We start from the raw sequence: 26,589 nt of genomic DNA on the forward strand, positions 1-26,589 counted from the left end.
TTAATGTTGTCTTAATCCTAGTCCACCAAAGATTTCAAAATAATGGAGAGCCATCAGTGACACAGCAGTTAAGTTCAGGATGGCCTGCATTCAGGAATCTCACCCATAAAGCACCCAGTGTACAGTTAGAAACACATTTTAGCTGTCAGGCTCTAAACAGTTTTATGATATTGAGTCTAAACGTACTTGAAAAACCTCAAAGACAAGGTTGACCAAGTTGTGGTGGGCCAAGCAAGCTTTATGGGATGGCTAATTGATATTGAGTCATTTATGACTAACGCCGCTTAAACCTTGATTGAATTGGCGTGGTTCCGTGGGACTTTTCTGTGTGCTGTCGGTCAGTCCTAAACACAAACCCAATTCAATGGCCCTAAGATGCTTAATATAGCATGGTTGAATTTAGAAAGAAATCTCTCTCATGGTCTGAAACGTGTTGGTAAGCGGTATGACCTATTTGTTTATTTGTCTGTGCTGGCAGGAAGGGAAGCAGGCGTCTCTGGCGGCCGATTTCTCCATCACTCAGTTTAAATACTTGGGCAGACTGCTGATGGTACACGGCAGAAACAGCTACAAACGCTCCGCCGCACTCAGTCAGTTTGTTATTCACCGAAGTCTATGCATCAGTACCATGCAGGTAGTGTGTGTGTGTCTGCTTGTATAATTATCCACCAGTAGCACATTAATTATGTCCAGTAGCACACAGTGTAATGAGTTTTTGAGTCTTAAAAAAGATAGACTTACGTTGGGCAAAGCTGCACCACTTATATAATGGTATAACAGCCATTACAATTTCTATAATGCTGTCTTTAGTAAAAAACTGTATTGTATGTTCATTAAGGTGTTTTGGAATAATGTAATTTATTGTGAACAATAGTAGTACCATGGTTTTTGGACATATGTTGGTAATACTGTGTTTTATTACATATACCATGGTACAAAAACATGATTACCTTAGTTTCTTGGACACATAATGGTATTATGTCCATAAAACATGGAATTACCATGGTATAAAACAAATTTCTTCTGACCTATACCATGGTATTACCATGTTACATATACCATGTTACAAAAATACTATTACCATGTTTTTTGGATTGTACCATGGTGTTACTTTGATTTATTGAACACATGCCATGGTTTTACCATGTTTTTTATATGCACCATGGTATTACTGCATTGTTATTGTTATTACTATAGTAATTAATAATAGTAATATGTAATATGTGTAATACGGACACTGTAAAATAAAATCTTACCATCAAGTTTTTTTTAATTGTACCATGGCAATACCTTGTTTTATTGGACACATACCATTGTGTTACCATGTTTTAGAACATACATGTACCATGGTAATACTATGTTTTTGGAAATGTACCATGATAATGCAATTTTTATTTATTTTTTATTTTTTACAAATACCTTTTTACAAAAACATTATTACCTTTTTTTTTTAAAAAATAAATAAAAAAAGCTTGGTTTTTTGGACACATACAATGGACATACCATGCTTTTTTGACATATACCATGTTACAAAAACATTATTACCGTGTATTATATTACAGTAAAAATGTTTATTACTATGTAATAAAACATTATTACCTTGTTTTTGGGATTGTACCATGGTAATGCCTTGGTTTATTGGACACATGCTATTGTAACACCGTATTTTTAGTACATGTACCATGGTATTACTATGTTTCTGGACATATACCATGGTAATACCTCATTTTTGACATATACCATGTTATAAAAACATTATTACCATGTTTTTTTTTCATTGTACCATGGTGATACCTTGGTTTATTGGACCAAGCATTGTAATACCATGTTTTAGTACATGTATCATGGTATTACCATGTTTTTGTACATGTACTGTGGTAGTGGTAATGCTAAAAAAAATTTTTTTTTACAAATACCAAATTACAAAAACATAATTACCATGCTTTTTTAAAAAATACTATTATTGCATCATGGCAATACCTTGGTTCATTGGACACATACCATGGTAATACCATGTTTATTGTTTTGTTTTTTACACATACCATGTTACAAAAACATTATAACCATGTATTATATTATGGTAATAATGTTTATTAAAATGTAATAAAAACATTAATACCATGTTTTTTTGGATTGTACCATGGTAATACCTTGGTTTATTGGACACATACTATTGTAACACCATATTTTTAATACATGTACAATGGTATTTCCACATTTTTTGGACATATACCATGGTAATACTGCATTTCTTTTTTTACATGTTACGTAAAACATTATAACCATGTTTTTGGGATTGTACCATGGTAGTACCTGATAATTACAAAAACATAATTACCATGCTTTTTTTAAAAATACTATTATTGCATCATGGCAATACCTTGGTTCATTGGACACATACCATGGCACATAAATATTGTAATCATTCAGTACCATGGTATATATCAAATTACCATGGTATTATCATCTGATACCATCACTACACCATGTCCATGGTACCATCACAATACTTTTCATAATAGAATCTATAGGATCTAATAGAATGACATGGCTCCAGCTGCCTGCTGCCTTCTCTCCCCAGTCCTGATGTTCTTGTCTCATGTCTCCACACAGGCCGTGTTCTCCTCTGTCTTCTACTTTGCATCCGTTCCGCTGTATCAAGGCTTTCTCATTATCGGGTGAGTGTGAGGGATGACTCATTTACTCTCAGTAAAATCTCACTGGCATTTCAACCATGTGTTTCAGACAGCTCTGACATTTTAGGGTCTTTTCCATCCAAGAGTCATGGCCACTGAGCAAGAATAAGAATGTTAAAGCCGACACGCATCAAAAGATTCTTTGTCATGCTTGAAACGAGCAAGGGTTAAAAGTGGACATGCTTGAGTCTTAATCAATTCAGCATAAATGATGAAACTTATCAGCAAGCGTTCAGGATAGTTAGAGAAAAGCAGAATTTTCACCAAAAACCTTTAAAGGTGTAATATGTAATATATTTACTGTGCTAAAGTATAAAATGATCATATGTTATCAGAGATTTAGGAAACATGCTAAGTTGAAATACTGGCTTCTCCAAAAACAATGCTACAGCTAGTATATTCTACTTTGAAATGTCCATTCCAGGCCGGAATTTCTGTTTGTGTTTTGGCCTGTGTGATCCCACTCACTGCCCATTTCCCAATAGTATTTCGACACCCCGGGTTTCCAGATTTGAAACAAGTTAGTGGGCAAACAGTGAGTTATAAAACATCTACATGAGCTGGTTTATAATTTGCATACAATAAAAACGTATACATTAGCTGATCAACTTACAGGCTCATCGCTTGCCATTGTCAGTTTGCTGGTTTGCTGGTTTTTCTTTGTATCCCGAACAATTCTTCTGGCAGTTGTGGCTGATATCTTTCTTGGTCTACCTGACCTTGGCTTGGTATCAAGAGATCCCCGAATTTTCCACTTCTTAATAAGTGATTGAACAGTACTGACTGTCATTTTCAAGGCTTTGGATATCTTTTTATATCCTTTTCCATCTTTATAAAGTTCCATGATCCTGTAACGCAGGTCTTTTGACAGTTCTTTTCTGCTCCCCATGGCTCAGTATCTAGCCTGCTCAGTGCATCCATGTGACAGCTAACAAACTCATTGACTATTTATACACGGACACTAATTGCAATTTAAAAAGCCACAGGTGTGGGAAATTAACCTTTAATTGCCATTTAAACCTGTGTGTGTCACATTGTGTGTCTGTAACAAGGCCAAACATTCAAGGGTATGTAAACTTTTGATCAGGGCCATTTGGGTGATTTCTGTTATCATTATGATTTAAAAAGGAGCCAAACAACTATGTGATAATAAATGGCTTCATATGATCACTATCCTTAAATAAAAGACAGTTTTTTTGCATGATCAGTCATATTTTCAAAATCAATGCCAGAATTTCACAATTTCTGCCAGAGTATGCAAACTTTTGAGCACAACTGTATATACACCGATCAGCCACAACATTAAAACCAATATTGTGTAGGTCCCCCTCGTGCTGCCAAAACAGCGCCATCCCGCATCTCAGAATAGCATTCTGAGATGATATTCTTCTCACCACAATTGTACAGAGTAGTTATCTGAGTTACCATAGACTTTGTCAGTTTGAACCAGTCTGGCTGTTCTCTGTTGACCTCTCTCATCAACAAGGCGTTTCCATCCACAGAACTGCCGCTCACTGGATGCTTTTTGTTTTTGGCACCATTCTGAGTAATTCAAGAGACTGTTGTGTGTGAAAATCCCAGGAGATCAGCAGTTACAGAAACACTCAAACCAGCCCATCTGGCACCATCAATCATCCATGTGATTATCTAATCAGCCAATCGTGTGGCAGCAGTACAGTGCATAAAATCATGCAGATATGGGTCAGGAGCTTCAGTTAATGTTCACATCAACCATCAGAATGGGGAAAAAATGTGATCTCAGTGATTTGGACCATGGCATGATTGATGGTGTCAGATGGGCTGGTTTGAGTATTTCTGTAACTGCTGATCTCCTGGGATTTTCACACACAACAGTCTCTAGAATTTACTCAGAATGGTGCCAAAAACTAAAAGCATCCAGTGAGCGGCAGTTCTGCGGACGGAAATGCTTTGTTGATGAGAGAGGTCAACAGAGAATGGCCAGACTGGTTCGAACTGACAAAGTCTATGGTAACTCGGATAACTACTCTGTACAATTGTGGTGAGAAGTATATCATCTCAGAATACTATTATGAGATGCGGGTTGGCGCTGTTTTGGCGGCACGAGGGGGACCTACACAATATTAGGCAAGTGGTTTTAATGTTGTGGCTGATCGGTGTGTGTGTGTGTGTGTGTATATATATATATATACACACACACACATTTTTCATTATTTTTTGTATTTAATAATATTTTTTTGCTTAACCCATAATCATGAACGACTAGGTAATGGAATTCATTGGTCAAAACTTTTTCTGTTATTTTGGTCAAAAAAGTTACAATTTAGTGGTTAAATTGTCAATGATCACCAAAAGTGTGGCTGCTGACAGTTTTTCATGATTTGTTGACCTTAAAAGCTTTATTATATTAAAATGTTTAAATGTCCATTTGCTCCAAAGGTACTCCACTATCTACACCATGTTCCCTGTTTTCTCCCTTGTTTTGGATAAAGATGTCAAGTCAGAGGTGGCCATGCTATATCCAGAACTTTATAAGGATCTTCTTAAGGTAGCTAAGAGCTGAACATCAGCAAATGAACCTGAAACTGTGTAGTTACTTACTTTTTTGTAAACATAGTACTTGTCATTAATTTCAGGGACGGCCTCTCTCGTTCAAAACCTTCTTAATATGGGTGTTGATCAGTATCTACCAAGGTAAGTAAAACATCTGGTTATTTTACCATATGGTGTAACACATGAATTGACAAGCAACCTTCACTCAACAAGTAGTTGTGTTTTAAATTGAGTAGACCATTTATGTCTAGTTCTGACTGAAGCATTACTTTGTTTGCAAAGTCATTTCCGAGGCTTGTTAAGAAAACAGGATAACTCCAAATCAAGAGACTATCTCACACCACCGACACTTGTTGTGAATGTTGTTTCTTCCTAACAAAACCCATGCACGTGTTTTCGCACGCCTGGACTGAATTGTTTATTTGTGTCTTTGGCTACAAAAGCAGAGTAAGCCAGGGTGGTTTTCTAGGATTGCTTTTTGTGATGAAACTAGAATCTTTGGGCGCTCCACCCCAGTCTTTTTGTGTGTGGGCATTTCATTTGTCTGTAGGGAGATTCTGTTTGTTTTAGACTTCATTGTGTATTCCCTGCCTTCTTTTATAGCTTGTTTTGAAAAGAGATGTCGTATATATCCCATATTATTTATCTCTGTCAATGAGTTGTTTTCACCCAAATGCAGGTTTTTCTGGTCTTCTTTTTTCCCTTAAATTGGCTTAGTTTTTATTTCTCCAAACTGTAGCATGGTTATATGGTTGCCTTCAATGTAGTCATTTCGATATTTCATTTATTTATCAAATATGTTTTTTTAATTGGAGTAGTTTTTGTTTTTGAGGGCAAAGGTCAAAATAACACTTCAGGACAGGAAGTTCTGTTACAAAAAAGTTAAATCCGATGAAGTGCTCTTTCAATTCCTGAGATTGCACATATTTGCTGAGTCTTGTAAAGTGAATGCTTTTAGTAAAAAGTTAATACTTTTTTTATTGTGTTGACCTCTCTCATACATGTGCAGCCAAAACTGACACGAACTCTTAGAGGGTACTCATTCAATTTGCAAGGAAATAATGATAAAAAAATAAAAAAAACCTCAACCAATAATAGTCTTTGCCCGTGACTTCAAATAAAAAAAAAAAGGACAACGTTTTATTAATAACATTAAAAGTCATTGCATTATATAATCCTTAACAGATCAGGGCCCGTATTCACAAAAAAATCTTAAGGCTAAAAGTAGCTCCTAACGCGGAAATGTAACTAACGCGGAAACTCTTACAGATTAGGGGCGTGTCACTCCTAATTTTACGACTCGTAAAATTTTCATCTAAGAGTAATTCATGAAGCATTTTAACGCTAAAAGTAGCTCCTAAACCAACCACAGCTTAGAAGTCCTCCTGAGGACTTTTAAATCCCTAAGAGTGACTCGCAAATGATCCAAAGCATGCCTTCTGTCGTCAATTTACATAAAAACAATGTTTTAGAATATTGTTATTATATAAACCTTTTAAAAAGGTATCGTCTGGATCGCAGTTGAGTGGATGTATTTTAATAATAGAACATTATAATGTTATATAATATTGACATTGACCTTTAAAAAAGGTATCGTCTAAATTGCTGTGTTTTCATTATTGCAAAGTTAGTTAGAGATGCAGTTAACTCTCCAACGAACCAAAACAACCCAATTACACCGGAGAGAAATTGACAACTTTGCGCTTTCTGGCCACAGGCAAAATGAAACTGTGTATTGAGGATGAATTGGGAATTTCTGTCATCCGTATGCAAAATTATCTATCAAACAAACTATATATGCCCGCTCCCGACCGCACATCATCCGACAATTGATGTGTTTTCTTGTGGATGCGTGTTTACTTCAGAGAAAAAGGCGGTATTAATGGCCATCGCGGGGCTCACCGTTGTAGCTGATACAGTAGACGGGACGTGCGCTTGTTATATTGCACCAACACAGGATGAACAAATATTCATCAACCGAAAAAAACAAACAATCAATCACTCAATCAATCAACCAATCAACGAACCAACCGTTATATATAGGCCTATCCCGCTATCTGTCTATGACAAATTTGCTGAGAAATAGCATTTCCCTGTCTACCAATCACTTTAGTCGATTTAAAAGAGCGCGCTCATAAAATGTGACATCATCCATAGCAACGAGGTCAACTCCGCCTTGCTCTTAAATTTTAAGATTTTCTTAGTAATTCTTGCTCTTAGCAGTTTTGTGAATAGCTTTTAAGCAAAAACTCTTAGCTAGGAACTCTTTGGAGAAATCTTTGTGAATACGGCATCAGTTGTTCATGTGCATTCAAATAGTTAGAAATGTTATTAAATTTGTGATGCTTTCAGATATACTGATATTTCAATGTACATCAACCACTGATCTGTTAAGAATTATATAATGATTGTTAAAGGCTCATTAAAGATAATTATTTTAAAGTCTATTAATATTTATGTTTTCTATATATATATATATATAATTATATTAATAACGATAATTAACAATAAAATATTAATAATATATTATTCATATATTTTACATTTAAGTACAATTTAAACTATTACTTAATTAAATGTTATTATTTGATATTAATATATTATTTGTATTAATAATATTTTGTTTTTGCAAATTATCCATTTTATTTATTTTACATATTTAACATTAATTAAAATATTACCATTATTTGAGTAAAAAATAATTATGTTAAAAATATATATTTTTGGGGGCCTGGGTAGCTCAGCGAGTAAAGACACAGACTACCACACCTGGAGTCGCAAGTTCGAATTTAGGGCGTGATGAGTGACTCCAGTCAGGGTTCCTAAGCAACCAATTGGCCCGGTTGCTAGGGTGGGTAGAGTCACGTTGGGTTAACCTCCTCGTGGTCGCTATAATGTGGTTCTCGCTCTCAGTGGGGCACGTGGTGAGTTGTGCGTGTATGTCGCGGAGAATATCGTGAAGCCTCCACACGTGCTATGTCTCCGCGGTAACACTCTCAACAAGCCACGTGATAAGATGCGCGGATTGATAGTCTCAGACACGGAGGCAACTGAGATTCATCCTACGCCACCCAGATTGAGGCGAATCACTACGCCACCTGGAGGACCTAGAGCACATTGGGAATTGGGCATGCCAAATTAGGGAGAAAAAAATAAAATAAAAAATAAAACATATATTTTTAAAATACTTAAATAATTACATTTTATATTAAAATAATTATTAAAAATTCTTAAATTTAAAGATATATAATGTTTTTTGTCTTCAGGGCTAATAAAATAAAAGAAGGTGTATCACACGCAAATAAGACATATTGCTTATTTCATTACTTAATTGCTCATTATAATGATATAGGTCCTATAGCATGACCATACTATAGTTCTTATTGCTGGTTGTAATATATCTGTACTGTGACTCTACAGGCAGCATCATCATGTATGGAGCTCTGCTGCTGTTCGAGTCAGAGTTTGTTCACATCGTGGCAATCTCATTCACCTCTCTGATCCTGACTGAGCTACTGATGGTGGCGTTGACCGTGCAGACATGGCACTGGTTAATGATCGTAGCCGAGCTCCTCAGTCTGGCCTGCTACATCGCATCTCTCGTCTTCTTGCATGAGTTCATTGGTGAGTAATTTGGTGCGCACTAATACAGTAGCAACAAAAATTAAAGCTGCAAGCAGCGATGAACGGGCCCTCGCACCCTGGTGCACATTGGGGCTGCTGTGCCAGGGGAATGCCACTCCAATTTTTATTTTATTTTTTAGCACTTAAATGTTGTTAAGAGCGTATCACAGTGTAAAACATGTAATTTCCTGTTGCCAGTAGTTGGCGCTATGACTATAACTGAATATTGGCACGTAGGTGTATTCAGGCCGGGACTCTTATAAAACATGTAAAGTTTGGAGCAGATTGGACATTTTATGTTTGAGTCATAACAACTTCCTTTTTCATGACGAAACATCGAACTTAGTCAGGACACCACTAAAAAAAAAACTCAAAAGCTTTGCAATTTTGCATCACCAAGGCCTTTAGATTAGACTGACTGAATATGATGTTGATCTGATTTAATCTTTAGGAGGAGTTCGTTAAAGTACGAGGTCTGGAAATGGCAAAAACTGAGCAAAAATTTAAGAGATAAATTACAATGGCTGACTTCCTGTTGGGTTTAGGATATGGTTCTAAGAGACTTTTTGTACGTGTTGACATGTTACATACGCCTACCAATTTTCTTACGTGTAGGTGAAACGTGGCGTGAGAGCTGCTTCATTGAAATTTTGTAGGTGGCGCTATCGAGCCATTTTGCCACAATTAATTCTAAAACCAGATGTAAATTTTCCCCACTTTTGAGATGTGTGCAAAGTTTCATGAGTTTTCGAGCATGTTCAGGCCTCAAAAATGTGACTTGTTTCATATCAAACTTTGTCAGGCCCCCACGGACACGCCCTTCAACGAAGACTCAAAAGCTTTGCAATTTAACATCACCAAGGCCTTTAGGTTAAGACTGACTAAATATAATGTTGATCTGATTAAATCTCTGGGAAGAGTTCATTAAAGTACAAGACCTGGAATTGGCTGTTGCCATTAGGTGGCGCTATGATTATAACTGAATATTGGCACGTAGATTTATTCAGGCCGGGACTATTATCAGACGCAGATTGGACTTTGTATATATGAGTTATAACAACTTCCTGTTTCACAGAGAAACATCGAAATTTGTCAGACCATCACGGCCACACCGTGTAGTCAAAACTCAAAAACTTCACAATTTAGCATCGCCAAGGCCTTTAGATTAGAATAACCAAATATGAAGTAGATCTGATGAAATCTCTAGCAAGAGTTTGTTAAAGTACAAGACCTGGAATTGGCTGTTGCCAGTAGGTGGCGCTATGACTATAACTGAATATTGGCACGTAGATGTATTCAGGCTGGGACTATTATAAAAACGTGAAGTTTGGGGCAGATTGCACTTTGTATATATGAGTTATAACAACTTCCTGTTTCACGGAGAAACATCGAAATTTGTCAGACCGTCACGGCCACGCCGTGCAGTGAAAACTCAGAAGCTTTGCAATTTAGCAACACCACGGCCTTTAGATTAGAATAACTAAATAAGAAGTAGATCTGATGAAATCTCTAGGTGAAGTTCGTTAAAGTATGAGGCCTGGAAATGGCAAAAACTGAGCAAAAGTTGAAATCAAAATGGCTGACTTCCTGTTGAGTTTAGGGCATTGGTCCAAGAGACCTTTCTTGTAGGTATTGGTGTGTTACACATGTGTACCAATTTTCGTAGGTGTAGGTGAAACAAAGCGTAAAGCGGACATCGTTGAAAGTTTGTAGGTGGCGCTATCAAGCCATTTTGCCACACCTAATTCTGAAACCCATATCAGATTTTCGCCACTTCTGATGCATGTGCAAAGTTTCATGAGTTTTCAATTATGTTTTGGCCCTCAAAAATGCGATTCATTTGGGAAAAAATTATAAACACCTAGAAGAACAATAGGGTCCTCGCACCATCGGTGCTCAGGCCCTAATTATTTGGAAAGTAAACAGTAGCACATATGTATACAGGCCCTCATGTGTTTTATTTGTGTATGAACAGCTGTCTTTGTTTTCTTCACTAGTGGTTTTATATCTAAAAGTTTCTGGACAAGGTGTTGCCACTCCTTTATATCCTATTATCGTCATTACATCCTATTGTTACTGAACTATTTTGACATCAGAATTTCGGATATGTCAAGGTGAAGAATGTGGCCACATTCCACAAAAATTGTTCCTGTTTTCCACAGAGAGAGAGAAATTTGAACAGATTAAATTGGCCTCCCTGAGTAAGCATTCCAGGGCCGCAGTGCCCTCTCTTCCTGTATATGTGAAAAAGGCAAAACAGTGTACCACACCAGGCTGCCAGAGAGCGGCACACAGAGCTACAGAGCTAACTGCGAAGGGAAATACCACAAGCCTGCTCTCATTTCCTGCTGGGTTGATGCTACCCTTGCCAAGGTCCTTGTGTTTATCAGAGTAGTTCTCAGTTTTGACAGTCTCTGCTTTCTTAAAAAGAAAATCAAGTGAGGATTCACATATTTATGATATAAAAATACACGTTTTCAAACTTTACATGACTAAGTACAGGGTTCCCATTAGTGTTGGAGAGTAACCAACTGAACGTTAGGGTTGGAAACCGGTTCTATTTTTTAGCGTTAACTATTTTCTAATGTGCTGCATTCTACCAAACGGCACAGTGCTAAAATACTCATACTTCCATTCAGAAGCACTGCAACATCGCTGTTGAATCAACAGCGAGAAAAATTCAGCACGACCAGTGTAGATTGATTCCCAAATATATAACTTTTATGAGCAGGTTCTTTTGAATCTACTGCATGAAACAAACAGTACAGCATGACCATTAAAGCTTGATTCCCGTACAAATAACTCTTGAGCCGGTTCCTATGAATCTACAGTGCAAAACATACAGCATGACCAGTGTAGTCCGATTCCAGAACAAAAGACTCTTGACTTGGTTCCTATGAATCTAATAAAAACACTTGCATTTCATTTTTTGATGCAAGTCTCATGTATTGACTTGACTTTGGTCTGAGAGTTTGTTTCTCAAGCTGTTTTGGTTTTGTTCCCTGCATTTCTGGGAATAAATGTTTAAAAAGAGAACCAAAGCCTTATTCAGCAGGAATTAAGTGGTACACACAAGAATAAAACAAAGGCTTTGACAGGAACGCTTAGTAAACTTCGGTTAGTATACTGAATATTTTGCAATAAAAAAAGTTTTGTTTATACAGTTATAATAAACAACGTAAAATAAACAGTTTTATATTTTCCATCGTTTTTAATTCAATTACGTCATTCACAAAGCTTTATGGGATTGTTGTTCTTTCCTTCATGAAAGATGGTAAGTACACACTACAAAGTCTTGTACCTTTGTCTTTTTGTCAGATTTTCAAATACATATTTTCTTCAAATCAAATTTTGTAATGGTGTGATTCACATCGGAGCTTGTTGGTTTGGTTAATGGCTTAGAACTCTTTTATGAAGGATTTTGTGAAATCCCTATGGGCAAAATGAAAGATGACTGAAAAGTGGGCAGGTGGTAGCGATAGTGTTAAATTTTGTCTGCCCCTATACTTCATAAAACTATCTTTAACATGTTAGTTGATTATTTTTAAGGTGCTCTTCTGTACCCTTTCAAAAGGGTAAAGAACAGTTGATCCATAAGGCTTTTTTCTGTACACTTTCAAAAGGTTAAAGAGCAGTTGATCCTCAAGGCTCTTTTCTTTACCCTTTCAAAAGGCTCAAGAACAGTCAAGCCTTAAGGCTCTTTTCTGTACCCTTTTACAAGGTTTAAGAAAAGTCGAGCCTTAACGGTCCTCTCTCGACCCTTACAAAAGGGTAGAGAACAGTTGATCCTTATTTTAGCATGTAGCTAAACTAGCATGTTCTTGACAATTGCTTCACATGCAATGAACATTAACACAATATTATCATTCCTCTTTCTTACAGATGTGTATTTTATCGCCACCCTATCTTTCGTGTGGAAGGTGACCGCCATCACTTTGGTCAGCTGCTTGCCACTCTACATCCTCAAATATCTGCGTCGACGGTTCTCCCCACCGAGCTACTCCAAACTGACCACTTAAAGTTCGCTGCTGCCTGCCAGGACTAATGCAAAAAAAAACTTGCCTCAGACCGGCTAGCTCTTCCACCTCTAACAAAGTTGAGACATGACTAAAACTGCTAGAACTCCTGGTTTGGTGCAGTTCTTTTAACCTGAGCACTCCAATAACACAAAATACAGGTGTGACTATTAAGTTTGATAAGAACATCCTGGACTCTGATTCTTTGGTTGAAGAGTCAATAAAGGTATTCAGACTTGACGTGAATTTGTAGGCTTACCCAGAATGTTAATTCGCCGTGGGTTCTGGTGGGAACTTCTATTATTATGTTTTTAAAATAGCCGTTTTTGATTTACCTACAGAATGTCTTTGATTCTATTTGCAATGCTCCCAGTGTTAAATACCAGACTCCCAGAGAGTCATTCAAAATGAATCATCTTATTTCTCTGCTGTTTTAAGCTTTAGTGATTCACTCTCACTGAAGAAGACTAAACATACTTGGTTAACTTTGGGATTTATCCAGGAGACAAAGGGCCATCGAAGGAGGCTCATCTGGGAAGTTTTTCCTTGACAATAATATATTGTTGTTATGCATTTAAAGTTTAGAAAATGTATTTGTTTTGTATTTATATACTCATAGAAAGGAGAATTTTGAACAATTAAGATGGAAAAGAGAAAGCTGGAATTAAATAAGTTGTTTTATGGTGTTTTGGTACCTTTTTATTTCTTTTAGAAAACTTTGTACTACTGAATATGATGATTTAAGGGACTTGAAATTGCTTGATCGGGATAAAAACAGAGAACAGAATCTGTTGCACACCCCAAAAAATACTATTATTATAGTGTGATCATTCAAAAGGGTATTCGGATCACACTTGTGTTTGTTTGTTTGTTTGTGTGTGTGATTTGGCACTTGATGTGCATGTGCAAATAGTAAGTATGCTTCAAGGTATTTAAATAGCAGTAGATAGTGTCTATAAGCATGGATGATACAGTGCCATAAAATACTTTTATTTTAACGTTACTCTGTCTGTCTGTATAGTAATATTTTTCCACTCTTGTGGTGATCTCTGATGTAGAAATGGTCACTTTGTACCCCTACCTCCCCCATAGACCAGGGTTCTGACATTTGATCCTACACTCGATTACAAAACCACACAAATCCTCATGTATTTAAAGAGAACTTTTAATCATGGGTTAAAGGGCCAAATCCTGTGATGCATCAGTTTTCAATTTCATTTTCTTGTGGTGTTCTTAAGGGATAGTTTACCCAAAAATTTACCAGAACTCTTTAACCCAACAACATGTGTTTATAAATGATTCAGAATGTGATGTGCGCTTAACATTAATCAGAGTGTTTGTGTCTGTGTGTTTTTAGTACGTTTATTGGCTAACTGTGCCATATTTTTGACTTTCAAACAACTTATTTTGTTGAATTGACTGAATTGACATTTATTTTGGATATTGTCATTTTCAGCTTTTCCTGCATGGAACTGAATTTGTACAGATTGTGATGTGGACCTAGACGTAGACAGAATGCCATGAATTTCACCGGACTGCTTTTTGGTTTAATTTTTTATGGTTATGTAAAACGCCAGTTAAATGACTACTTTTCATTTGGTAATATATTGTAACCTACTGAATTGTAAATAACAAAAATGGCTTTTATTTATTATTTTTCTCCCTATTTGTGTTGGGATTTGCACTCTAATATTTCCAGAACAAAAAAAGGGACAAGCGTGTCTCAGGATAAGAGGTGTTAAAATAAAGATTTTCTTTTGTTAAACAATTTTCTGCTTGTTTTTTTTAAATATAACAGTTCTCGACTATAATAATATAATATAATAAGGAAAAACAATTGACAACCATTTTATTTCCTTGATAACTGGATGCCACTCGCTAAATATATTATATCGAGTGGCATCCATTGATTATTTAGGAAATAAAATGGTTATTTTACAATCTTTTCCTCATTTTTATTCTAATCTAATTTTGTGTTACATGTAACTTTGGCAGTGCAATCCAAAAATGAGTTAATCACTTTTGGTTCATTTGTCACACTGGAAATGCCAGGTGAAGTCAAGCGCATAGTGTGATTTTATGCTGCACATTTAGAGAATGTTGTAATTCATTCAGATATTAAATACATACAGAAAATTCACATACTGTGCACAATTTATACTACACACTAAATAGTACAATGCATATCACCATGTTTTACCATTAGGGGGAGTCTCAAATTAATGTACACTTTGGATACATTTATAAGTAAGCAGTCTATACTTTATAAAAGTGTGCTGCAAAATGCATCAAATAGAAAGATTACATAAATAATATGGAATTCTCTGCTTTTCATAAAATGATAGACTTTTTGACTGATAATTTAAGGTTTAAATGCAAATTCTGACAATATTGTGTTTCACAGAAGAAAGAAAGTCACTGGTATGGAACAACATGAGGATGGGTAAATGTGAAAAACACGTTTATGAAAGTGATCTCTTTAACTATCACTTTCATCACTTGTTTAAAAGTTTCATGAGCCCACAATAAAATCAGTCCACCATCCTCTCTCCTTTTTCTAAAAAATGAAGACCCACTTATATAACATCCTCTTTTTTTTGTACCTTTGACCTAAATTTTAATCTTAATAAAATCCACTAAATCTGTAACTGTCTGAGAATGAACATTACTTACTATTTCACAGAAACATGCAGATTACTCTGAATTAAGTTACTGCCCCACGTCTGATCTAAATATTTAATTCCTTTATGCTTTATGTTTCTCCCTGATTCTTTTCTATACCCATAATATCTTTCTGATAAAATTACAGTATATCCACGTGCAGCAATGACAGCTTTGCAGATCCTTGGCATTCTAGCTGTCAGTTTGTCCAGATACTCAGGTGATATTTCACGCCACGCTTCCTGTAGCACTTGCCATAGATGTGGCTGTCTTGTCAGGCACTTCTCACGCACCTTACAGTCTAGCTGATCCCACAAAAGCTCAATGGGGTTAAGATCCATAACACTCTTTTCCAATTATCTGTTGTCCAATGTCTGTGTTTCTTTGCCCACTCTAACCTTTTCTTTTTGTTTTTCTGTTTCAAGTGGGGTTTTTTTCCCTTTGCAATTCTTCCCATAAGGCCTGCACCCCTGAGTCTTCTCTTTACTGTTGTACATGAAACTGGTGTTGAGCAGGTAGAATTCAATGAAGCTGTCAGCTGAGGACACGTGAGGTGTCCATTTCTCAAACTAGAGACTCTGATGTACTTATCCTCTTGTTTAGTTGTACATCTGGCCTTCCACATCTCTTTCTGACCTTGTTAGAGCCAGTTGTCCTTTGTCTTTGAAGACTGTAATGTACACCTTTGTATGAAATCTTCAGCATGATTACTCAAGGATAAGGTGTTGGAGTAATGGCTGCTGGAAATGGGGCCTGTCTAGATTTGATCAAAAATGGCTTTTTTCAAATAGTGATGGTGCTGTTTTTTACATCAGTAATGTCCTGACTACAGTGCATCCGGAAAGTATTCACAGCGCTTCACTTTTTCCACATTTTGTTAAGTTACAGCCTTATTCCAAAATGGATTAAATTCATCATTTCCTCAATTTTACAAACAATACCCCATAATGACAACGTGAAAGAAGTTTGTTTGAAATCTTTGCAAATTTATTTAAAAAAAAAAAAAAAAACACATGTACATAAGTATTCACAGCCTTTGCTCAATACTTTGTTGAAGCACCTTTGGCACCAATTACAGCCTCAAGTCTTTTTGAGTACGATTCTACAAGCTTGGCACACCTATTTTTGGGCAGTTTCTCCCATTCTTCTTTGCAGGACCTCTCAAGCTCCATCAGGTTGGATGGATGTTCAATCAAGTTCAAGTCTGGGCTCTGGCTGGGCCACTCAAGGACATTCACAGAGTTGTCCCGTAGCCACTCCTTTGTTATCTTGGCTGTGTGCATAGGGACATTGTCCTGTTGGAAGATGAACCTTCGCCCCAGTCTGAGGTCCAGAGCGCTCTAGAGCAGGTTTTCATCAAGGATGTCTCTGTACATTGCTGCATTCACCTTTCCCTCAATCCTGACTAGTCTCCCAGTTCCTGCCGCTGAAAAACATCCCCACAGCATGCTGCTGCCACCACCATGCTTCACTGTAGGGATGGCATTGGCCAGGTGATGAGCGGTGCCTGGTTTCCTCCAGACATGACGCTTGCCATTCAGGCCAAAGAGTTCAATCTTTGTTTCTCATGGTCTGGGAGTCCTTCAGGTGCCTTCTGGCAAACTCCAGGTGGGCTGTCATGTGCCTTTTACTGAGGAGTGGCTTCCGTCTGGCCACTCTACCAGACAGGCCTGATTGGTGGAGTGCTGCAGAGACGGTTGTTCTTCTGGAAGGTTCTCCTCTCTCCACAGAGAAACACTGGAGCTCTGTCAGAGTGACCATCGGGTTCTTGGTCACCTCCCTGACTAAGGCCCTTCTCCCCCGATCGCTCAGTTTGGCCAGGCGGCCAGCTCTAGGAAGAGTCCTGGTGGTTCCAAACTTCTTCCATTTACAGATGATGGAGGCCACTGTGCTCATTGGGACCTTCAATGCTGCAGAAATCTTTCTGTACCCTTCCCCAGATCTGTGCCTCAATACAATCATGTCTAGGAGGTCTACAGACAATTCCTTGGACATCATGGCTTGGTTTGTGCTCTGACATGCACTGTTAACTGTGGGACCTTATATAGACAGGTGTGTGCTTTTCCAAATCATGTCCAATCAACTGAATTTACCACAGGTGGACTCCAATCAAGTTGTTGAAATGTCTCAAGGATGATCAGTGGAAACAGGATGCACCTGAGCTCAATTTTGAGTGTCATGGCAAAGGCTGTGAATACTTATGTACATGTGATTTTTTGTTTTTTATTTTTAATAAATTTGCAAAGATTTCAAACAAACTTCTTTCACGTTGTCATTATGGGATATTGTTTGTAGAATTTTGAGGAAAATAATGAATTTAATCCATTTTGGAATAAGGCTGTTACATAACAAAATGTGGAAAAAGTGAAGCGCTGTGAATACTTTCCAGATGCACTGTATACTTTGTGATCAGTTGAATGCCACTTTGGTGAATTAAAGTACCAATTTCCTTCCGAAACAGCAAAATCTGTACATTATTTCAAAATTATGGCTGCAAGTGTATATATCGCGCTGATGCGAGTTCTGTAGTATATGTGATTTCTCACATTTGCCACTTTTTTTTTCTTAATTGTGACTATTTCATGACTTTATTTATGCAATGTGTCATAATTGCAAGAAATAAAGTTGTGAGATAAAAAGTCAAAATTACCTTTTCTTTTTTTTTTACTTCTCTTATCTCTGGTGGGATCTGGCCTTCATACATTTTCCACAAATATTGCATCGCCGTAATTTAAATGACCAAAACTTGAATAAAAAAAAAGAAAAACTTATTCTCTTCACTATAACATCTTGCTTTTTTATAATTAGCATACAGTAAATTAAAGCCAGTACAACAAATACTTCTACAATATATATTTCTAATTTTACAACTTTAAATAATATACCATAATTGTTTTTTGTTTTTGTTTTTTTGCATTACTGTAATGAATATGAAATTTTGTTTATAAGAAATTACTTAAACTGCACTTTTAAAATTAACTGAATTCTCCATAATTTTAGCTATATTTCAAACCAATAACATTTACGTTTAGTAAAGCCAAGTTAAAGTTTATCAAATGCACAACAATAAACCATACAGTAGTGATTGCTGGCAATGAAAAGTGATTTCTACATGCTCCAAAAAATAAAATAAAAAAATAAATGGAAATCACAAATTTATAAAAGGAGTTACAGGGGAAAGTAAAGTTGCAAAGACAATTAAAGATGAAAATATATACAGTTGCCCCCAAAAGTATTAAGTAAGCTTGAGCTATCTTTCTTTAGAATGTTTTGTTATTTAGTGCAATAGCATTCCTACATTTGTACGTGTGGCTTATATCCAAGTACTTTTGGGGGTTACTGTATGTATGTAAAACTGTAAAACTTTAAATGATGTTGCTGAAGGGCTGACAGTGTGAGAACAGTTTTTCACATTAGCTGTTTCAACAGAGTACTGTATGTAACATACAACCATCAGACCATAACAGACAGATCCAGACTTGCCTGTTGTATTCCACTTAACAGAGGATTATGATGATAAATCACTAAGAAAGAAATTTTCCTGGTCTCACACCCCTGCAGAGAGCTATTTATATACTCACAACAGGCTGGAATGTTTTCATTTGGTTATTAAGGCATTACCTCTGTGGACAAAGATAGACTTAAGGGTTTTCTCTTGTAATTGTGATCATAACCACACCTCTGGTACAATGGTAATAAAGAGATGCAGTGCAGAATATATTGCTAAACATTATGCAGAGATGCTGGAGTGTTGCTATTGCAAGTGTCACTAACAATATTGCTTATACTTAAGGTTAGGCATTTGAACAAACTCCTAACACTAAGTATTAAACTTAAGCATGTAATTCTTCTTACACTGTTTGTGCTACAGACATAAATGTTACCTAAAATAATGCAGTATGTTGAGAAAAAGTGTTGTTTTACTTTTCTGAGCAGTTGCACTTGCGACTGTCATTCAGCGGGCGTTAGAACAGGCAAAAAAATGTCAAATACTTGCATTGAAGGTGGGACCCAAGCCATATCTATGTACCAGAATACAGTATCATAGAGACTCACAGAACATCACTGTGGCAACATGCTGAAAATCACTCAGAACACCATAGCAACCTCATAGCAACGGCCGGGCAATCACCCAGAGCACCTTAGTTACCACAAGGCAATGTGCTGAAAACCATTCAGAACACTATAAATGCTGCATAGCAATGCCTGGGCAACCATTCAGAACAGCATAGCAACTGCATAGCAATGCCCAGGCAACCATCTAGAACACCACAGCAACCCCATAGCAACGTGCTAAAAACCACTCAGAACACCATTGCAACTGCATAGCAATGCCTGGGCAACCACTCATAACACAATAGCAACTGTATAGCAACGCCTAGGCAACCACCCAGAGCACCTTAGCAACCGCATAGCGATGTGCTGAAAACTGCTCAGCACACCATAGCAACTACATAACAATGCCCAGGGAATCGCCAAGAACACTTTAGCAACTACAAAGCAATTCAGAACACCATAGCAACTGCATAGCAATGTCTGAGTAACCACCCAGAACACCATAGCAATGCTCAATCAACCACCCAGAACACCTTAGCAACTGCATAGCAATGGGCTGAAAACCACTCAGAACACCATAGCAATGCTCAATCAACCACCCAGAACACCTTAGCAACTGCATAGCAATGGGCTGAAAACCACTCAGAACACCATAAAAACTCCATAGCAATGACGGGAAACCACCCAGAGTAACCGCAAGACAACGTGCTGAAAATCACTCAGAACACTATAACAACTGCCTAGCAATGCCTGGGCAACCATCTAGAACATCATAACAACTGCATAGCAACTTGTTAAAACCACTCAGAACACTATAATAGCTGCATAGCCATGCCCGAGGAACCCCCTATAATACTTTAGCAATCGCTTAGCAACGTGATGAAAACCACTTAGAACACCATAGCAACTGCATAGCAACAGCTGGACAACCACCCAGAACACCTTAGTAACTGCATATCAACGTGCTAAAAAACACCCATTTATGTTACTGTTATTAATTTTGCAATTATATATACTGTAATTATAATTAATTTTTTTAAACACCCATATGTTTATGTACAGTATATGTATAAACACCCACTTTCATCCTTTGTTGTACATGACTATAATGTCTAAAGATCTGCATCCTGTTGATTGGGAATTCTTTGATAGATCTGAATCACAATTTAACATTGTGGGTATCTTGCATGTGTAACGGGAGCCAGCTGGTACATGATAGCTGTGCAGTATGTGTAAACCTCACTCCCCCTGGCCTCAAGAGGCGTACTGGTGAATGACGCTAGGGGCTGTAGCCTTTAGCCTCTTCTTTAGCGCTCCCACCTACCATGCCAGCTGACGCCAATTCGAATTCCGTTCGGAAAGGGTCGAGCAGGACCGGTTACAGTGGTGCCGTGACCCGGGTGGGAGTCAGGTTTAAGGGGATGAGTGTAACAGGAGCCAGCTGGTACATGATAGCTGTGTGGTATGTGTAAACCTCACTCCCCTGGCCTCAAGAGGCGCACTAGCGACTGACGCTAGGGGCTATAGCCTTTAGCCTCCTCATTAGCACACCCGCCTTCCATGCCGGCTGACACCGGTTTGAATCCTACTCTGAGCGGGTCAAGGAGGACCGGTTACACATGCTCCAAATAAAGCCAGTACTGGTCAACTGTTGATATTATTGCTATTTTTATTATGAACTTCATTGTTAGTTTGGAATATACCACAAGAAACATGCCCACTGTGGAGCCACTGTGCTGGTGGTCCTTTGTGTAAAGTATTAAAATGCTTGACTTTTACGAGGTAATAAACTGCTGTCAAAAATTTTCCTTGCATTTTCTTTCTCAGACATTGTTCAAGGGGGATTGTAGAAGCTATCACTCATAGGTGACAGATATCAATGTCTAATTAAAACACTTAGTCACCACTCCTCTCGGTTACCATGGAAAAAAATCCCAAACTTGACAGATGAGTTGTTCGTTATCCCAAAATGGCAGATGGGGACAGGTTTAAGTTTCGCTGCTCCAGCTGGAAAATTTAGGAATTCTATACAGATTCCTTTTGTATGAGAGGACGATATGCTTTCGGTGTGTCTGAAAATTTGCTCTGAGCCATGCATATGGAGTAAAAACAATCCATCAGCTTTTTTCATTTTTTTCCAAGTGAAACAATATTTTTTAACAAACCATCAAAGTATCCATAGTCACAATCTTTACATAACACATGTAACCTATTTTGTCCTGTAAATACAATTACCATATCAGTGGAACAATCATCATGAAATCAAAATGGACCCTATTATCTTTCTTAAAACGGACTAATAAACAATTCATCGGTACATGTTTTTGAAACAAAAAATAAAATAAAAAATAATAATAATTGTCTATGTAATCTTTCATCAAAATGTATTAATTTGCTCTGTAGTAATTTAATACAGGTTATCATTAATATATTAAAGGTTATGGCACTAATAACAAATAATTTTTTCTCAGTATGGTCACATTATGGAAGTAAAATGACAGGGTAGGGAATGTTGGACCTGATCAAGCTCATAGCCCAGAGGTTTCCCTTTTCCGAAACATGCCGACAGTTCTTCATGGGACTTGACATAAAGTATCATTTCCATATCAAAGTTCCGTCCAGTGTCCGAGGCCCAAACATAAATGTTGCAATTGGAAAACTAAAATGCTTTAGTACTCTAACCCAGACAGCGCAAACTGTGTGCTGCTAAACGGTGATGGAAACTGCGGCATGACCTTGGAAAAAGTGTGTTCTTTAAGCAAAAATGGAACTGCATATTCTATCGTCTGGAAGGATTTGTTTCCTTTTTCTCCAACTTGTGGTGTATTAATTTACTCATTCATAATTTGGGTTGCATAAGAGTGCTGTAACAGTAAAGGAATGTACATCTGCTAGAAGACACTCTTTCTGGAAGATGATCTCTCCTATAAAACGCATGCTTGTTCCTAGTTAGCTGTCTCTCTGCTGTAGTCTTCTTTAACACCCTCTTGATTAGCAAAAGTCAAAAAAGTATCTGATGCTCACTGTTTCCTTTGCATCAGACTGGGTCTGACAATACTAATAGCAGTATTGATCACTTTTGCTCTACAATTTGAAAAAAATGCTTTAATGGACCATGGTTTTATGGAAGATCTATAAAAACAAAAAGGAGGTTGTGGACATCTTGCCCTTCTTTTATCTAGTTCATCAACAAGCAATGCACAATGAATTGGTAATGGTTTGAGTCTAAGCAAGTTTTGGGAAAATTACTTTGAAACAGTAGCTTCTCAAGGTCCAAGCCTCTCCTGATTTAATTGAGTAAATCTACAGTCAAGCTGTTGTTTTGAAGAAGAAATAAAGTTAGCTATGTTGAAGCTGCATGAAAGATATTTAAGTAGTCAATATCTTTTAAATATATCACTACCAAATGAAACTATTTACTTTTACCATCAGATATTTTACCATCAATATTTAAGAAAAAAGGCTTAATTTCATTGTGTTGTGGCTTATTTCCATTGTGTTTTGGCTTTTCCATTGTGTAGTGGCTTAATTGTGTTGTGTTGTGGCTTTTCCATTGTGTTGTGGTTTAATTCAGTTGAGTTGTGGCATAATTATGTTGTATTGTTGTTTAATTTCAATGTGTTGTGGCTTCATTTTGTTGTGTTGTGGTTTATTTCCATTGTGTTGTGGCTTAATTTTGTTGTGTTGTTGCTTTTCTGTTGTGTTGTGACTTAATTTCACTGTGTTGTGGCTTTTCCATTTGGTTGTGGCTTAATTTTGTTGTGTTTTGGTTTAGTTCCATTCATTTTTCAGCTTTTATTTGCTTTGCTTATTTTGTTTATTAGTTTATTAATACGGGCCACCGTATTAATAAACTAATAAACTAATAAAACTATACAATGTCCTAATTTCTAAATTTAGGTCAAAAATATAATGATAAAACACAACACACTATAAAAAATACACATTCAAAGGAATATATTAATAATTTTTAGGAATGATTCATTTAACTGAATTGTTCAAATGAACCACTTCAAAGAAATAAAGCTGAATTCTCAACGCTTCATTCATATGAGCGAGAGAGGACATAGTCTTTAAGCATGTGTGAGATTATTGCTTCAGTTCACTTAGTTGTTAATGTGACAAACATAGCGTTTTGTCATGCTAAACTGTTACTTGCTGGAAAAAAGTATCTTGTTACTGGAAAAAATTACACTGCACTACTGTCTCTCGACAGAAAAATATTGCATTTGTTACGTCAGTTCTTACTTCCCAACACTGGTCGTTTATTGCCGTTAGTGTCCACTTCTGATCTTTCACAAAACCAGAGGTTAGTATAGGATTCAGTGAGACTGAGAGTACCACTTCATTCATTTGAATGTTTAAACAAGTCAGTGTATCATATCACAGAATTTTCCAGCATAAACTTTACAACAGAGTTAAGCCAAACAGGCCTCAATCGACAGCCTTGTGTAGTTTATTTTGGCATCATTTGCCATCCCAGATTCAGTAGCTTTCTCAGCTGGGCACTGGAAGAAGTTGTTAATGTGCTATATTAGATTCTGTGAAACATTTATTACTTAGGTTTACCGAATTGCACATACTGTATTTGATGTGACTTGGAACTTCTCAGCATTCCGTGTTTCATTAACTCATGATCATAAGTGATTAAAGAGCAAACTTTGTTGGTTATTATTCACATTCAAACCATTAGATATTTAAATCTGGCATTATCAGTTTATGATAACATTTAAACACTGACAGGCATATTAATCTCTTTAATAAATAAACCTTATTTTACTATTAAAGATGTTGGCATTGTAAAGTGAACATGAAATAGTGTTTACAACTGTTTGACTTCTGAAATATGACTTATATCCGGGTGAAACCGGATAGGCTATTCTAATTTGCAAGAAAAAATCAGGACTGGACTTTATTTTATTCATCAGGAATTGATTGGATTGTAAAAATGCAATTAGAATGGAGCCAGTTAGTTGGAGGAAAGAGGATGAGGGATTCGTGACATTAGTCAAAAAGACAAGTCATTTCAGAGATGGAGCAAGTTCATATATATGTTGCACTGAAGAATTGTGCACAATAAGACCAGGTACATGCATTAGGAAAGTGAATTGGGTACATTTTGATTTGCAGACTTAAAAGTGAAAAAAAGAAAAGAATGAATATTATTACCTTTTCAGTAACACTTGACTGCCAAACATTAATACATTTGAGTCTTATAGATTACTTTTATGCTGCCTTAATGTGCGTTTTGGAGCTTTAAAATTCTGGTCACCATTCTCTTTCATTTATTGGACCTACAGTACAAAGCTGAGATATTCTTCTAAAAATCTTCAATTGTACTCAGCAGAAAAAGAAAGTCATACACATCTGGGGTGGCATTAGAGTGAGTAAATGATGAGAGAAGTTTCATTTTTGGGTGAACTATTCCTTTAAGCATGTCAAATAAACTTTGAAACCTTTGGAAGAATTTCAATAGTAGTCCAATATTTGGGATTCAAAGGGGGGAAAACTTAATAAATAAACCATGCAATATTTTCCATGGTACATTTTCAAGGTATCTGAGTATAAATGGGGTCATTTCAACCAAAACCCTAATACTGGTCCAGTTTTTCTGAATATGACCTTTCTTGGATGTCAGTTGAGTCTTTTGACAAATTTTCATTGGAAAATTAGCTGTATATAATTAGAATCTTAAATCAACTCGTACTGAAAGAGCCAACGTATATTTTGCTGAGCTTGTTCACCACTGTACTTTATGATTATGAAAGCCTGTAGGCTTTTTCATTTCTATACTTAATTATTTATTATATTACTAATATATACACTCAGTGACAACTTTATTATGTACACCTGTACACCTACTTATTGGAACTGCATGATTATCTAAACATCATGTGGCAGCAGTGCAATGCATAAAATCACGCAGATACGGGTCAGGAGCTTCAGTTAAAATTCACATCAGCCATCAGAATGGGGAAAAATGTGATCTCAATGATTTCGACTGTGGCATGATTGTTGGTGCCAAATGGGCTGGTTTGAGTATTTCTGTAACTGCTGATCCCCTGGGATTTTGCACACAACAGTCTCTAAAATTTACTCAGAATGGTGCCATAAACAAAAAACATCCAGTGTGCGTCAGTTCTGCGGATGGAAACACCTTGTTGATGACAGAGGTCAATGGAAAATGGCCAGACTGGTTCAAGTTGACAGAAAGGCTTCGGTTTCTTACCCTTCTGTACAACTGTAGCGAGCAGAATAGCATCTCAGAATGCACAACACGTCGAACCTTGAGGCGGATGGGCTACAACAGCAGAAGACCACGTCAGGTTCCACTTATGTCAGCCAAAAACAGAAAGCTGAGGCTGCAGTGGGCCTACCATCTCTACCTATATCTCTACCACACTCAAGATTCATCAGACCGGGCTATGTGTTTCCAGTCTTTAACTGTCCAGTTTTGGTGAGCCTGTGCCCTCTGCAGCCTCAGTTTTCTGTTCTTGGCTGACAGAAGTGGAACCCGACGTGGTCTTCTACTGTTGTGGCCCATCCGCCTCAAGGTTCGAAGTTTTGTGCATTCTGAGATGCTATTCTGCTCACTATGATTGCACAGCGTGGTTATCTGAGTTACCGTAGCCCTTCTGTCAGCTCGAACCGGTCTGGCCATTCTCCGCTGACCTCTCTCATCAACAAGGCATTTCCATCAACAGAACTGCTGCTCATTGGATGTTTTTTGTTTTTGGCACCATTCGGAGTAAACTCTAGAGATTGTTTTGCATGAAAATCCCAGGAGATCAGCAGTTACAGAAATACGAGGGGGACCTACAAAATATTTGGCAGGTGGTTTTAATGTTGTGGCTGATCAGTGTATATATATGCTATCATATACAGTATCCTCAATAAGCATTCAAACACTAAAGAATAACTTAATGTTATTGCGTTACAAACAAAATACCAAACCAAGTGGCATCTAAAACAAACCTACTAGTCCCATAGATCATTTCAGTGGT

The 26,589-nt window shown here is 37.0% G+C and overlaps 1 protein-coding gene across 1 annotated transcript in view; it reads left to right on the plus strand.

The window, feature by feature from the left end:
* The window catches only part of LOC127418744 (probable phospholipid-transporting ATPase IIA), a 71,633-nt gene extending 57,003 nt beyond the window's left edge, over positions 1-14,630 (plus strand). Inside the window, exons 23-28 of the mRNA XM_051659513.1 lie at positions 479-634; positions 2,614-2,678; positions 5,115-5,223; positions 5,312-5,369; positions 8,649-8,852; positions 12,735-14,630. Coding sequence (XP_051515473.1) covers positions 479-634; positions 2,614-2,678; positions 5,115-5,223; positions 5,312-5,369; positions 8,649-8,852; positions 12,735-12,871 — 729 coding nt within the window. The 3' untranslated portion in view covers positions 12,872-14,630. The remainder of the gene's footprint in view (positions 1-478; positions 635-2,613; positions 2,679-5,114; positions 5,224-5,311; positions 5,370-8,648; positions 8,853-12,734) is intronic.
* Positions 14,631-26,589: the final 11,959 nt, after the last annotated feature.

This window comes from Myxocyprinus asiaticus, chromosome 28, assembly GCF_019703515.2.
Source record: "Myxocyprinus asiaticus isolate MX2 ecotype Aquarium Trade chromosome 28, UBuf_Myxa_2, whole genome shotgun sequence".
Classification (NCBI taxonomy): domain Eukaryota; kingdom Metazoa; phylum Chordata; class Actinopteri; order Cypriniformes; family Catostomidae; genus Myxocyprinus; species Myxocyprinus asiaticus.